General features: G+C 44.7%; 1 protein-coding gene across 5 annotated transcripts in view; it reads right to left on the bottom strand.

Annotated features, from left to right (window-relative positions):
* birc6 (baculoviral IAP repeat containing 6) overlaps window positions 1–13,625 on the bottom strand; it is a 99,878-nt gene that overhangs the window by 55,712 nt on the left and 30,541 nt on the right. For all 5 annotated transcript variants that reach the window (XM_015401638.1, XM_015401642.1, XM_015401639.1 and 2 more), the window contains exons 13-30: window positions 12,884–13,044; window positions 11,819–11,950; window positions 11,494–11,625; window positions 11,238–11,404; window positions 11,017–11,150; window positions 10,728–10,889; window positions 9,498–9,629; window positions 9,319–9,416; window positions 9,091–9,238; window positions 8,874–9,007; window positions 8,657–8,803; window positions 8,375–8,562; window positions 5,895–6,203; window positions 4,659–4,758; window positions 3,047–3,261; window positions 2,754–2,962; window positions 1,588–1,934; window positions 1,295–1,514 (exon numbers count right to left, since the gene is read on the bottom strand). In XM_015401638.1, the coding sequence (XP_015257124.1) occupies window positions 1,295–1,514; window positions 1,588–1,934; window positions 2,754–2,962; window positions 3,047–3,261; window positions 4,659–4,758; window positions 5,895–6,203; window positions 8,375–8,562; window positions 8,657–8,803; window positions 8,874–9,007; window positions 9,091–9,238; window positions 9,319–9,416; window positions 9,498–9,629; window positions 10,728–10,889; window positions 11,017–11,150; window positions 11,238–11,404; window positions 11,494–11,625; window positions 11,819–11,950; window positions 12,884–13,044 (3,135 nt within the window). The remainder of the gene's footprint in view (window positions 1–1,294; window positions 1,515–1,587; window positions 1,935–2,753; window positions 2,963–3,046; window positions 3,262–4,658; window positions 4,759–5,894; window positions 6,204–8,374; window positions 8,563–8,656; window positions 8,804–8,873; window positions 9,008–9,090; window positions 9,239–9,318; window positions 9,417–9,497; window positions 9,630–10,727; window positions 10,890–11,016; window positions 11,151–11,237; window positions 11,405–11,493; window positions 11,626–11,818; window positions 11,951–12,883; window positions 13,045–13,625) is intronic.

The following is a 13,625-nucleotide window of genomic DNA, read 5'->3' as shown; positions in this document are numbered from 1 at the left end:
CGGTGCGCCTTATGGTCGTGAAAATACGGTACTTTAAATATGAAATTATTACATAGTGTTGAATAAATTATTTTACTTAAGAGTAATTTTCATTTGAATGTTCTTTACTGGAGACATCCATGTTTGTCAAACAACACTACTGCCACCTACTGGTTTGTGACGTCACGGTATCGGCTGTTGATCAAGTCCGAATGCTGTATTCCAGAGGTCACAGATTAGCATGCAACGCTCTATTATCCAAGTCATCTTGAAAATATTCTTCTTCCAAATGTTGGCTGCATATGTGTTTTTTCTCTGGCCAGAAGTTCGATGGCAAATCCTTCCGGATTGTTGTTTTTTTTTTTTTTACTGATTAACGTTACTTACATTAAATCACCGCAAACTTATTAGTTTCTGGTATAGATAATGATCCATCAATTATTCCTTGCTTAACGGACTTCCTCCTTTAAAGGTTCAAAGAATTCTTTTTATTTCAGATCACCTGAACGAGCGACGCAAAATCAAATAATTCTTTTTACCAAAAAATACAACATATGAAGAAATGTTGACATGCTAACGTAGACATGAAAGCAGACCAGGACTTTCAATGCTAAACCCCACTAGCTGTTAGCAGCCTGCCTTGCCTCCGCCCCCGCCCCAGTATTACCCCCCCATCCTTTCTCCCTTTTTGCTTAAGCCTGCCCTGCATGTTCAGCACTATGGAGGACCAATCCTTCCATAATTAAAAATAAATACAGAAATATAAAAATGACAGGCAGACATAAATAGCATGGGAGAAATAGATAGGAGAAAAAAATACAAAGGAAGAATAAACCAGACAAAAATATTATAACATGCACAAAAATAAACACTTAAAGAAATAATAAATAAAGTTGAAGATTATAAAGGACAATAAATAAATAAGGTAATTATTACAAAGGCGAAAAAACTAAAAAGCTAATTAAAAGAGATTTATATATATATGTCTCACTGTATAATTTCATTTCTATCTACATTCATTTGTTTATTGTATTTTTCGGGGCAATTAATTGTGTGCTTATCTATTTTTGGAACATTTATTTATTTCTGTATTTATTTTTATTTATGGCAGGATTGGTCCTCCATACACACTATAACCTGTGACTGACTGAGGTTTTTCATTCTTCAGAAATGTGAAGATTGTGTTTCTATAGCAACACTAAAACTAAGCAAAAAACATTTGCTGCAGTAAACTGAGGAGTGAAGCCCGGAGCTCGGTCCTCCTGTTCCTTGGACGGCGAGAGCCTACAGTAACGGGGTTGCTGGGGCCTCCTACCTGTCCTGGGGGAAAATAAGCAGCTGCTCAGAGTTGTAGAGCTCCTGCAGGACGTTAGAGAGGAACTGCCCCCACCAGGGTTCGCCCCCACATAGCTGCACCAGCAGCAGGCCGGCATGGAGGCGGATTTTGGGCGTCCCGCTGATGCAGAGGTGTTTAAACAGCTCCTCACAGGCTTGGGCGTGGAAGGTATTCTGGAGCACCGAGGGGACACAGTGTCCTGACGAGACAAATGGACCCGTTAGTCAATATTAGTTAAAGACGGACAGAGGCCAACCTGCAGCAGCACTCACCGTTATTGGAATGCAGAAGGCTGAGCAGGGTGTCCAGCAGGTAGCGGATGATTGTCCTGAGCTGCTCGGTGGATGAAACGTGAACGAGCCCCTGAGGGTCCCCAGCTTTGGGCAGACACTTCCGGCTGGCCCCCAACGACACCCGCAGCCTCTGGACGGCGTGGTGGGCCAGGTTAAGCTGCAGCTGCAGCTGGATGCAGTCCTGGTAGGCGGAGAAAACCCGCTGGTCCTCTTCCACCACCTTGTCTGGTTTTCTTAGGAAGTACTGAGCGTTGTTGGCGCTGTTCAGAGGCGGAAGGTCGATGTTGTGAAGAAGGGTCTCCAGCCGATGGCAAGCTAGGTTGTACCTTAGAAACCGAGCAGATTATAGTTAGTGTGGCTCAGGTTATCCTGAGCTATCTCTATAGTTATGCTGCTATAGGCTTAGACTGCTGGAAGACATAGGGACCCCTTCTTCATTGTTCTGCTTCTTTCTCTCTCTATTCTCCCACTCTGCAGAATCTGTTAGTTCAATCTCTAACGTTCTGCTCTCTCTGCTTTTTCTCATAGTAGCTTCATCTGGTCTGTTCCTGTTTGGCTGTGACTCCATCCTGGAGAGAAATATCAGCTGTGCTGCTGCCATCAACACATTTGTTTATAGATGTTGGACATCAGCCTGTTTTCCAGTGTAGTCCTGTTTCTCTGACTGTGACTAACTGGATGTGCTCTCTTCATCCTCTGACATGGGAGCTGGCTTGGAGCTAGTCTGCCTGGCTGTTTGTTTCCTGGACGGGGCCGCCTTTTACAATTGCTTTTTGTATCTCTGCTTCTTTTTCTATGTCTGCTTCTGTCTCCTTGAACCCCAGTTGACCTCAGCAGATGGCCGCTCACACTGAACCTGGTTCTGCTGGAGGTTTCTTCCTGTTAAAAGGGAGTTTTTCCTCTCCACTGTCGCTACTAGCATTCTTAGTGTGAGGGATTGCATTAGAGTCAATGAGTCGATGCAATCAGCTGGTTTTCCTTAGATAGAAAACTTTGAATCAATCTGACTGGATGAACTGTAAAGTGCCTTGAGATGACATGTGTTGTGATTTGGGGCTATATAAATAAATTAAATTGAACTGAATTAATTAATTTTAAGGTCAAAGCTGAGGAGCAACCACATAACACCATCTGAGGGGAACCACCTGCACTGGATGTCCTCCTGCAGAGCTACCATCATGGTCAGATGTTGATCCACGTCAGGCTGACTGGCTGCCTCACTTTCTCCCCGCAGTGGATCATGCATCAGTTTCAGCTCGCTCTCCCAGGGTAGGATGTATGTGTGGCCGTAGAAGAAGCCTAACGGGATCTTGGCTCGCGCGCTGGTGCTGCCGTAGCGTCCGATGACTGTGATCTGAATGAACGGGTTGGAGAAATCAGGGCCGCCCAGCAGGTTTAAAATGGATCGCAGTCCTCACCAGATCACAGAGATACTGACCTTCATGAACCTACAGACCGGTGGTGGCAGAAGGTCGTGAAGAATCAGTGAGTGGGTGCTGATGTCTGAGGCCACAACCAGCCTGCGACCGTCCACCTCCTCGCCTAGCGTCCAGATGTCTATGGACAGAGAGGCTAGGTCCCCACAGGTCGGGATCAGGGCATCGGTCAGCAGAACGGGACGGCCGAAGTCCAGGGTGACGAAGCGCCGAGCTCCTGGTCAGAAAAAACGATAGTTCAAAATGACCACTGAAACCAACAGACTGGGAATAAATCAATGATAGAAGTAGAGATTCTAGAACTGTTCTGCTTTGGGACATTTGTTAGGAAGCAAAACCACACCAAGTTAAAAAACGGCTCAAGCAAAAGTATACTAATACTTCTGCCGGATCCAGTTGAGTTGAGCTGAAGAGGCAAAACAGGAGCAAAGATAGTAGAGGAGGAGGAAATTCAAGCCTTCTCTCCCATCGATCATTAAGGCCAAAGTGAGATCTTTAAGAAACCAGTTTCAAGGGCCGTTTCTCATTACATGTACTTGCGTTCTCATGTGCTTCTGTCCTCAGCCCTAATACTGTTCCAATTCACAAGAAGACCAAGAACGGACAAAGTCCCCGGATGTTGTTCTCACCGCTCCCTCTTTACCCAGCATGCATCAGAGCAGACTTGCCCGTTCTTGAGACTGACAGCTGTTCCGGCATGCACCACGGCAGCAGCAGCTCCCAGGTTAGCGTTCACAGACCTCAGAGTATTAAGTTAAAAGTTCTCTTTTCTGTTGTCGTTTTACTTAAAAGTACGTTTTAAGATCATTTGAGGCGAGAACATATTACTTTTAGCTTCACTAGATGGCCAATTTACTGATTTAGTGTGTAATAAAAAAAAAAAGTTGCCATGTTGAGAGGCTGCCCACAGATGGGCTAAAATTAGCCCTGGCTGCTGTTAGCCTTTAAGGTCCGCTGGTTGCCACGGTCCTCTCAACATCGGAACTTTTAAATCTAACAAACTAAGGTCAGCTCGCCATACGCTTTAACCAAACAACAAAGGTAATTAAATTATTTGTACATGACTAAAGGGATACACGCCTGTTGAGGTAGTTTAAAGTTTATTCTTCATTTAAAACTAAAAGGATAAATGGGTATTGACTATGGGTATGCTGGTGTGACCGGGTATGCTCCTCTTACAGAACACCGGCTTACCCATAATGTAAATGCAGTCAATGACACACCGCCTCTGCATAACGGGAAATCTCTGTAAACAAGCCTAAAATGTACCCTTTTAAATATAACAGTGCAGTCTGAAACATCTTCCGCATGACTTAAAAATGTAGATTTTGCAAAAAACAAAAATTATAAAACAAAAAAAACCTTTTTTAAATTTTGCCTGACAGTCGTCCTGCCGAGATGTGTCCCTGGATGGACGGATCACGTTTAAAGAACAGAGTGTCTCCATTAAAATACTTTTTCAGACCCGTCACAAAACATACCGCTAATGAAGATCCTTCCTGCATACATCTATTCACATATAAAAATTTCACATTTCATTTCCCTCTAGGATCTATAAAATGTTTTTGAATTGGCCTACTGTCATCTGATAGCATATTATTCAACGATACATACCAGAGTGCATTCGCTCGATGATTATGGACTGGTGTGGAGGAGGCTGCAGGAAGTGAGATGCCTGAGAGATAGCCAGAGCCAAACCGCTGCCCATTGGGCTCTGCAACACAAAACATTCTGATTTTAACAAAAAAAAAATACTTTAATTTTCATCTGTCGACAAGCATTGTGTTACCCTGAAACCGGGAACCTGCAGTTAACCCTTTCCATCCAACTAAAATGCTAATTAGAAGAGAACTTTCAATTTTTAAAAGGAGGAAATGTGTATTTGCGGTGTTTCAATTTGGTTTGAAGCGAATAAACCAGGCAACACCAAACGTAATGTCGTCATAGGTCGTCCACGTACCGCATGGCTGTAATAATCAGGAAGTAAAGGCTGCAATCTGGCACTGACCACAGATCAGTAATGGAGGAATGTTTTGATCAATGTGTTGCCATCTGTCAAGCTGTTCTTATCTTAAAATGCTGGCGTACCAGCAGCCATAATTGGCTCTACCTTGGCCCTATTGTGGTTCTACCTTTTTTATACCTCATCCAAAATAGCCATGTTATTTATATATCTATCTCCATAGTTATGCTGCTATAGACTTAGACTGCTGGAGGACATAGGGTCCCCTTTTCATAATTCTGCTTCATTCTATCTCTATTGTCCCATTCTGCAGCAGTCCGTCCACACTGAGCCTGGTTCTGCTGGAGGTTTCTTCCTGTTCAAAGGGAGTTTTCCTCTCCACTCTCACTACAGGCATGCTTGGTGTGAAGGATTGAGTGAATTAACTCTGTAAAGTTCCCTGAAATTACATGTTTTGTGAGCTGGTGCTAAATAAATAAATTGGAACATCTGGGAAGATAAGTAATTTTTTCTTAAAATAAGTGCATTTGTTCTTGGATTGAGGAGTTAAAGGAAACAGTTTGTTAATAAGAAAACACAATTGCATTGTCTTGTTTCAAGTGCATATAATCTAATTATCTTATTTTTAGAGTAAAAATACTCATTCCATTGGCAAACTCATTTACCTACTCAAATTAAGAGTAAATACACTGAATTTAGGAATTCTTTTTACTTATTTCTAGATCGTTTTTCCAAGTCCTCCAAAAACTGACTCTGGAGAAGATGCCTCTCAAGGTCACGAAAAAAAAAAAAAAAGAGCCGTAAGTCAGAGCTAGAGCAGAGGAGCGTCCAAGTAATCCAAACACGGGCAGGAAAAACAAAGCGACGTCTGGGACTCCATTACTGACCTGTTTGGTTTTGTGCGTGTTCTTGTGTGCAGCCATGTTGACGGGGCCCTGCTCCATCATGGAGCCTGGGAACAGGTGAGCCAGCTCTGCACTGAAGGCTGCAGACACCGCCTCGTTGGGCGGGGTGAGAGGCGGGGTCATGAAGAGAGGCGTGGTTTTAGGCGTAGGTGGGATGACATCTGAGGGATGGATGAAGAAGCCCGGAGCGGACGAGTTTGAAGGCACCGAGTTATGGATGGGTCCGACTCCAGAGGCCACGGCGGCAGCTGCAGACGTGGTCTGATGAAGCTTGGCCTCCAGCTTTGCTTTCTGCTCCCAGAAGAGGAGAGACGATTAAAGACGAAGGTACTGAGGATGAGTCATTTAACCTTCACTTGAGCACAAATTTATAGTTTTTACCAGTGGCGGTTGGCCAACAGAGGGCGCCGCCCCCACTTACCGAACGATCCTATTTAAGACTTTTTTAAAAAAGTTTTCTTTTTTTTTTTACACAACTTCATTTCAAATTAAAATTTTTAATATTTCGTAATGTATAGATATATATTTTTTAGATATTCAAGATAAATATTTTATCTTTAATAACAAGTAAAGTATCATTTCATTTCTCGTAGGATTGGTAACGTATTTCCACCCTAGGGCACAAAAATCTTTGCCCATTGAACCTCGTTAAAAGTTGTGCATGCACAGTAGCTCCTCTGCAATACAGAAGTACAAGAGAGCTCAGGGTGCAGGTAAGCTGTGACCTGAGGTGACAGGAAGTGTATTTGCTCACTGCCTCCCACCACAGGAGTTGGATACGAGAGAGAGAAAAATGGAGCAATAAACGTCCTTTTCCAGAACCCGGTTTAGCTAGGTTAGGCTAACTGCATGCAGTGAGGCTAACACTGTATTCTGCTTCCCCTGCCTCCTTTTTCAAACGTCAGGATCTGAGCCAGCATGGATAAAGACAAGGAGGACTGATTTAAAGCACTTTGTAGAAAAACGCAAAGAAGAATGAACAATCTGGGATTCACATGGAAAATAATAGAATATAGTGCACTTTTTCTAGACGTTTGCATAGTTACTCTTAAACACTTTCTCAGAAAATAAATTGTTCATATATATAATAAAAAATATAAAGCTGATTAATCGCTTCTCCATTATTAAACTGATACATTTTTTTTTTTTAGGTTGGTGACACCATATTGGTCCATGCAAAGCACAGATTTACCTTCACAGAGCGTCAGAAGGCAAGATTTATGTACAAAAAGTAAACCAGTACATGAAATTGTGTCTTGTATTTATAGTGTTTTTATAATGTTCTTTGTTATTGGCATTCATAGAAAAATAGTGGTGTGATAACTTAGTATAAGTTTAATTGTTTTTTGGTATATGTCTACTTTGAATTTATAGCGCCCCCTGGAGAAAACTTTACCGGCTGCCACAGGTTTTTACAATAAGAATCCATCTTTAAGTGAACCTTTAAACTCTTTCTCTAAGTGGTACATAAGCGGTGAATTTAGGATGTGAATCAAATCAAAAAACGTCCACATATGTCTTCTCCGTCTTTCACCATCAAAATACGGAGCCGAGCAATTTTTTTGCTCCGCCCCAGTCAGGTAAAGATCCGCAATCACAATCACACCAAACAGGAAAAAGAACGGCGAGAATATCCGGTTTGTCAAATTAAAATATAGTAACAACAGATCGGTAACTACAAATTATAGCATAATTCTTATAAATTCCCCAAAACTAAGACCGTTAAATTAAATGATTGGATGCAAACTATTGGTACTTGAACATACCAGGAAGCAGATTTTTTCATCTTCATCAAAATATTTATTCTATACTGAGAGGCTTAAAAGTTTAATCAAATCCTGTCAAAACAAAGTTCTTATCAAAGGCCTGGATGAAGAGATGCGGAGTTTGGAAGTAGAGAACAAAAAAGTTCATAAAAAGCAATATTCAATGATGCTAGTTATCCCTGTTACAAAAATCCTCAACAAAAAGAAAATATTTGGTCTGAAACTGAACATGATGGATGCTAATGCGGATTTTTTTATTATGTGATATTAATTTAAGCGTTCATTTCCACATGTTAAGCTCCTATGAATTTAATAATAATATAGCACATGCTCTTCTCGAGCTCCAAAGAAGTCGGAGTGCAGCAAGACGAGAGGAACAGGGGGGACTGTAGGCTTTGCTTTGTGCAGGCGGTCTGGAGCACAGCGGAGCGGTGCGCTCACGGAGCATTATAACCTCCTAAAGTTGTGACCTTATGCTCTTAATCTTACATGACCTCTTGACTTTATTATTTAAATGTTGCTTCTGATACCATAGACCTGATATAACACCTTTATTCTGGTCATGATGACTTTGTTTCATCTCCATTTGCTTTCATTATGCTCCTTTAAAAGAGTCAGTATTCGAACATCAGCACCAATGAGGCCTTTCTTTGCTTGTGGTATAACCCTTCTGAAAGCGAGCAAACAGAACCTCACCTGTTGCTGCAGCTTCAGCAGCTGCAGCTGTTTCTCCTGCAGCACCTGCAGTTGCTGCTCGGCAGACACCATGGCGTGGGACAGCGACTGCAGGGCCACCTGAGCTGCAGAGCTCAGAGCTGTTGAAGCTTCTCCCACCGTCCCCGTCGACAGGCCGCCCACTGTCGGGGTCACGCCAAACGTACTCACTGGCATGAAGAAGCACAACCACCAAACTTAACGTGTGGCCGGAAAGAAAAGGTTTTCTGAAAGCAGTTTGGTGAAAAGCAGAGGAAGAGTTACCAGTGAACATGCTGGCGTCGTCTCGCTCCACCCGTGTGCCGTCGCTGGTGGATATACAGGTAAAGTGCAAAGGCTCCACCTCCAGGAGTCCAGTCAACGCCGTGAAGCTCCCCTCTGCTGCAGCTGAACTGCTCACCTTTCCATTCCCTGCAAAACATTCCAGCTCTGACATCTTTTCTCATTTTATCTGAACACCTGCGCTTCTTCCGACTCCTACCTGAGAGGATCTCGGAGAGGTCGATCTCATCTGACTGGACTCCAATGCTGCTGTTGAAGGCGTTCTTACAGGAGGAGCCGCTGACCTCCAGGTCAAAAAGCACCGGGTCAAACGGAGAGCTGTACAGGCCGTACCTGAGGGAACCGCAGACGATGCATCAGACACTGCCGAGTGAAACGGCAGCTATGGAGACCATCCAGGCGGACTGTGGACCTACCTGGTCTGCAGCAGAGCCTCCAGCGGGGTGAGGCGGTCCTGCAGCTGTCTGGAGATGGTGGTGAGCAGGGAGGCGCATGCTGTGCTGCATCCTGCCAGGTCTTCCTCCTTCACGTAGTTCAGCAACACAAAGTACCAGAACACCGAGCCTGTGGAGCAGACGTCAGAGCTGGCTGAGACCTGAGCGGGAGGGAGGGCTGCGGCTGTGCTGCAATGCTTGCATACTCACCGCCGGTCGCTGCTGCAGGCAAATACGATATGTTATCCAGTAGGGCCTTCAGGAGGCTCAGGCCAAATCCCTGCTGGCTTGGCTCTCCTTTCCCGTTGCTAAACAAGGCGACAGGAAACAGCTGTCAGCATGGAAACCATCTAGTCCCAGCAGAAGGGAAAAGTTCTGACGTTTCTTACCTGATGCAAAGTGCAAGAAAGCGAGCACATTTATGTGCTATGCTGCGGCCCGCCTCAAAGAAACAGACGCGCACGATGTCCGTTAACCTCACCCTGGTTTTGGCCAGGAGACCCTCCTTCCCTTCCCTAATACTAATAAGGAAATAGAATAAAACATAGAAAATGTGTTTTAGGCACCTCAGAGAATATTATCATCTGCATTATTTAAGGCAACATGGTGTTAGATCAAGGGCTGTGACAGTGTCAGGCTTAGCTAACACCCTGCTGTGACTGCTTAACTAAAACTACTTTAGCCCCAGCTTTAGAGACGCTGCCATGATTCGCTGTAGGTCAGTTCACCTTTAAATAGTGAGTTTTAAGAGTAGGGTTAAAACCTTCCTTTTTGATAAAGCTTATAGTTAGTGGCTCAGGTTATCCTGAGCTATCTCAATAATTATGCTGCTATAGGGTTAGACTGCTGGAGGACATAGGGACCCCTTTTTATCATTGTGTTTCATTCTATCTCTATTCTTCTACTCTGCACAATCTGTTAGTTCAATCTCTAACGTTCTGCTCTCTCTGCCTTTTCCCATAGTAGCTTCATCTGGTCTGTCCCTGTTTGGATGTGACTCCATTTTGGAGAGAAATATCAGCTGTGCTGCTGCCATCAACACCTTTCTTTATAGATGTTGGAGTTTGGTCCTGTTTCTCTGACTAACTGGATGTGCTTTCTTCCTATTCTGACATGGGAGCCGGCTCGGAGCTTGTCTGCCTGGCTGTGTGTTTCCTGGATGGTGTCGCCTTTTACAGTTGCCTTTTCTATGTCTGCTTCTGTCTCCTTGAACCCCAGTCCGCCTCAACAGATGGCCGCTCACACTGAGCCTAGTTCTGCTGGAGGTTTCTTCCTGTTAAAAGGGAGTTTTTCCTCTCCACTGTTGCTAAAAGCATGCTTGTTTTTCCTTGGAAAGAAAACTTGGAACCTTTAATCTGCCTGGATAATCCGGATCTGTAGATATTCGAGATGAAATGAGTTGTGAATGAAGGCTGGATAAATAAACTGAACTAAATAGGTGTGTTTAAGAATCTTTGGCTCCCAACAAAACCAGCGATATTATTTCTTATTTCCAAATGAAGGAGGGAGTTTTCCTTTTTTCCTTTAAATGATTGCTTAGTGGTCATTGCCTGGTGCTGTGAAGCGCTTCTATGGCTATGGCTCTATGGGTGTGCTGTGTGTTGCTAGGTATGTCCTGCCTGCAGGGTCCGTTGGAGAAAACTCCGGCCAGCCAGCACAGAATGTCGAGAATGAGGCTCTGTGCGTGTTCATCGGTCGGACCGCCCTCCATCTGGTGACACAGTGCGTCCAGCAGCTTCTCATGAAAGTCTGGGAACTGCAGCATGGCGCAGCGCTGGACCCTAGAGAAACCAGACCCCTGTTATCTTGTGAGAAATGCAGGAAAGGTATAAAACACCTAAAGACGGCAATGCTACCCCACAGATACATTCAGGGATCCATTTGGTGTTTGACAGACGTAGAGCGAACCTTTCTTTTGGAAGCGAAGTCTTCTTGAACTTCCTGATTGTGACGGACACTTCCTGCAGCAGGTCGCAGCCTCGCAGGTTCTCCACCTTCTTGGACTGGGCTGCACCCTCGGTTTTTCCTGAAGCAGCCCTCTCCTACAAAAGTGACAGAGCGGCTCTAGTAAAATCTGCCAGGGACCAGAATTGTCTCAGTTTAGCTAGAAGACCAAAGAGCCGACCCACCTTGGAGGCCTGGCTCTGCTGCAGCAGGGAGGACAGCGTGTGAGCCTTGGAGCTCTGAGGCTTGGCGCTGGGCATCCTGAGCACGGGCCTCGGGCTCTCCTCCATGCCGCTGTCGCTCACTGCTTTGATGTGGACCAGAAAGGAGCGGTACTTCCCTCCCGCCATTCCTGCAGAGCAAAGACGGTTAAAGAAACTCAGCATCCTAGTGAAACGATAACAGATCGGGATGGTTGGCATTGGGGGTTGGGGGGTTTACCTCTGACCAGTTTGGGGCTGGTGAGGCTCAGCATGCCCGAGTGTCCGGAAAGATCCAATCCACTGGCCAACCACACAGGGCCGCACAAAATGTCCTCTTTATGGTCCTCAAGGAACGGACACAGTACGGAGCCTGAGGACAGAGACAAAACCAGAAGATGCTCTGAAACCTGACCTCTGCCTGAGGGACGAGAAGGAAGCAGAGTTTGGTGCTTCGAGCTAAACGATCCTGATTCCCAGCAATTAGTTTAAAAGAAAGAACATCCCTTCTCTGAAGCATTAATCACAGCGTTCAGACTCATCTCCACTAAAGGGCTTCTCTTCACCTGGGGATTCCTCGATATCCATGAAGTGGATGTCTTCTGAGAAGTCCTGGAGAAGAGGCTGGCTGTTCTTCTCCCCGTTGGCATGGAGAAGGTTAGAGAGAGGGAAACTGATCTGTCTGTCCACTGCCGTGTCTGCAAAGAAAATAAAAACAATCATCAGATCTCAATCCATCGTATGAATCCTAATAAATGCTTCTCTGAATCACTAATGTTCATCTGAGCTTCAGCAGCATCAGAGCTCGTCTTTTTGCTTTGGGGCGTTTTAGGCTGTTTTTCCAAATATCAAAGCTGACATTTACAGCTTCAAACTGTTTATGTCACCTGCTTTTAAAATCTGAGAAGAAACGGAAAATCACTCAGAACTGCTTCATTAGTCAAATTTTTTTGTAGGTGAAATACCTCTACAAAAAAAAAAAAGGATAAATCACATTTCAGTGTTTGACTGTTGATAAAGCTTTCCTTCATTAAAATCACACGTGGAGAAGTGAACCCACCGGCCAGGAAGCCCCCACCTTCACAGCAGCGGGAATACCAGGCAGACAGGAGCGGGAATATCATGCTGAGAGGAGCGGGAATATCATGCTGAGAGGAGCGGGAATATCATGCTGAGAGGAGCGGGAATACCGGGCGGAGAGGAGCGGGAATATCGGGCAGAGAGGAGCGGGAACATCGGGCAGAGAGGAGCGGGAACATCGGGCAGAGAGGAGAAAGGAGCGGGAATATCGAGCAGAGAGGAGCGGGAACATCGGGCAGAGAGGAGAAAGGAGCGGGAATATCGGGCAGAGAGGAGAAAGGAGCGGGAATATCGGGCAGAGAGGAGAAAGGAGCGGGAATATCGGGCAGAGAGGAGCGAGAACATCGGGCAGAGAGGAGCGGGAACATCGGGCAGAGAGGAGCGGGAATATCGGGCAGAGAGGAGCGGGAACATCGGGCAGAGAGGAGCGGGAATACCAGGCAGAGAGAAGCGGGAATAGCAGCAGAGAGAAGCGGGAATAGCAGGCAGATAATGATCCCATTTCATTTCTCCATAACTGAGCAAATCCAATGAACCAAGCTGTTCCTCACCGCTGACTTTGCCCAGGCCTGGAGCTTTGTTTTTCAATAAAGTGACTTGGATCTGAGGAATGTTGACGATATTGGCGTTCAGGACGAACTTGAAGTCCACGTGGCCCACCATGCAGGCTTTGGGCAGCACCAGCTCAAATACGTGCTCATCCCAGCTAGAGCTGAAAAACAAAACAAAAGCAGATTTATGTTAAAAACAGAAAAATAACGCCACCGTCTATTTTTATCCTGATAAAAACAGAAAATATCTCTATCATCTATTTTCATCCCCTATAGAGCTAAAATCCTGCTGCATCTCAGGAAGTTAGGGGTGATCAGGATTCCGCATCACAGAGAAGACAAAATGTCCCAGGAGGAGCCGAGAGGAGGAGTAATCAGAGACTGAAAAACACACATAAAAAGGAGCAAAAATCTCCCCTAAGGTAAATTAAACAATCTGCCAATGGAAAGGGTATCTTTATTATTTTATTAAAATAATACAATTTTTATGATACTGTTAAACTAAGCGGGACTCAACCATTGGTCATCACAGCACCAACAATCAGTGGTTAGCCTGACTGTATAACTATTTCCCTCAGCCTCTATGTAAAAATTCTCCTCAAACTCAGGCCATTTCTCAATCTGTTTACTTGTGCGTCCTCATTTGCTCGTGAAACGTCATGAGCCTCAGCTCTAGCACTTGTCCGTTCTTGAGATTGACAGCTGTTAAGTTAAAAGTTCTCTTTTCTGTTGCCTGTCGTTT

This window comes from Cyprinodon variegatus, unplaced genomic scaffold (assembly GCF_000732505.1).
Source record: "Cyprinodon variegatus isolate N-32 unplaced genomic scaffold, C_variegatus-1.0 Scaffold1242, whole genome shotgun sequence".
In the NCBI taxonomy this organism is placed as follows: Eukaryota; Metazoa; Chordata; class Actinopteri; order Cyprinodontiformes; family Cyprinodontidae; genus Cyprinodon; species Cyprinodon variegatus.
Note: the sequence above shows the minus strand (reverse complement) of the source record. Positions and strands in the feature narration are given on the sequence as shown.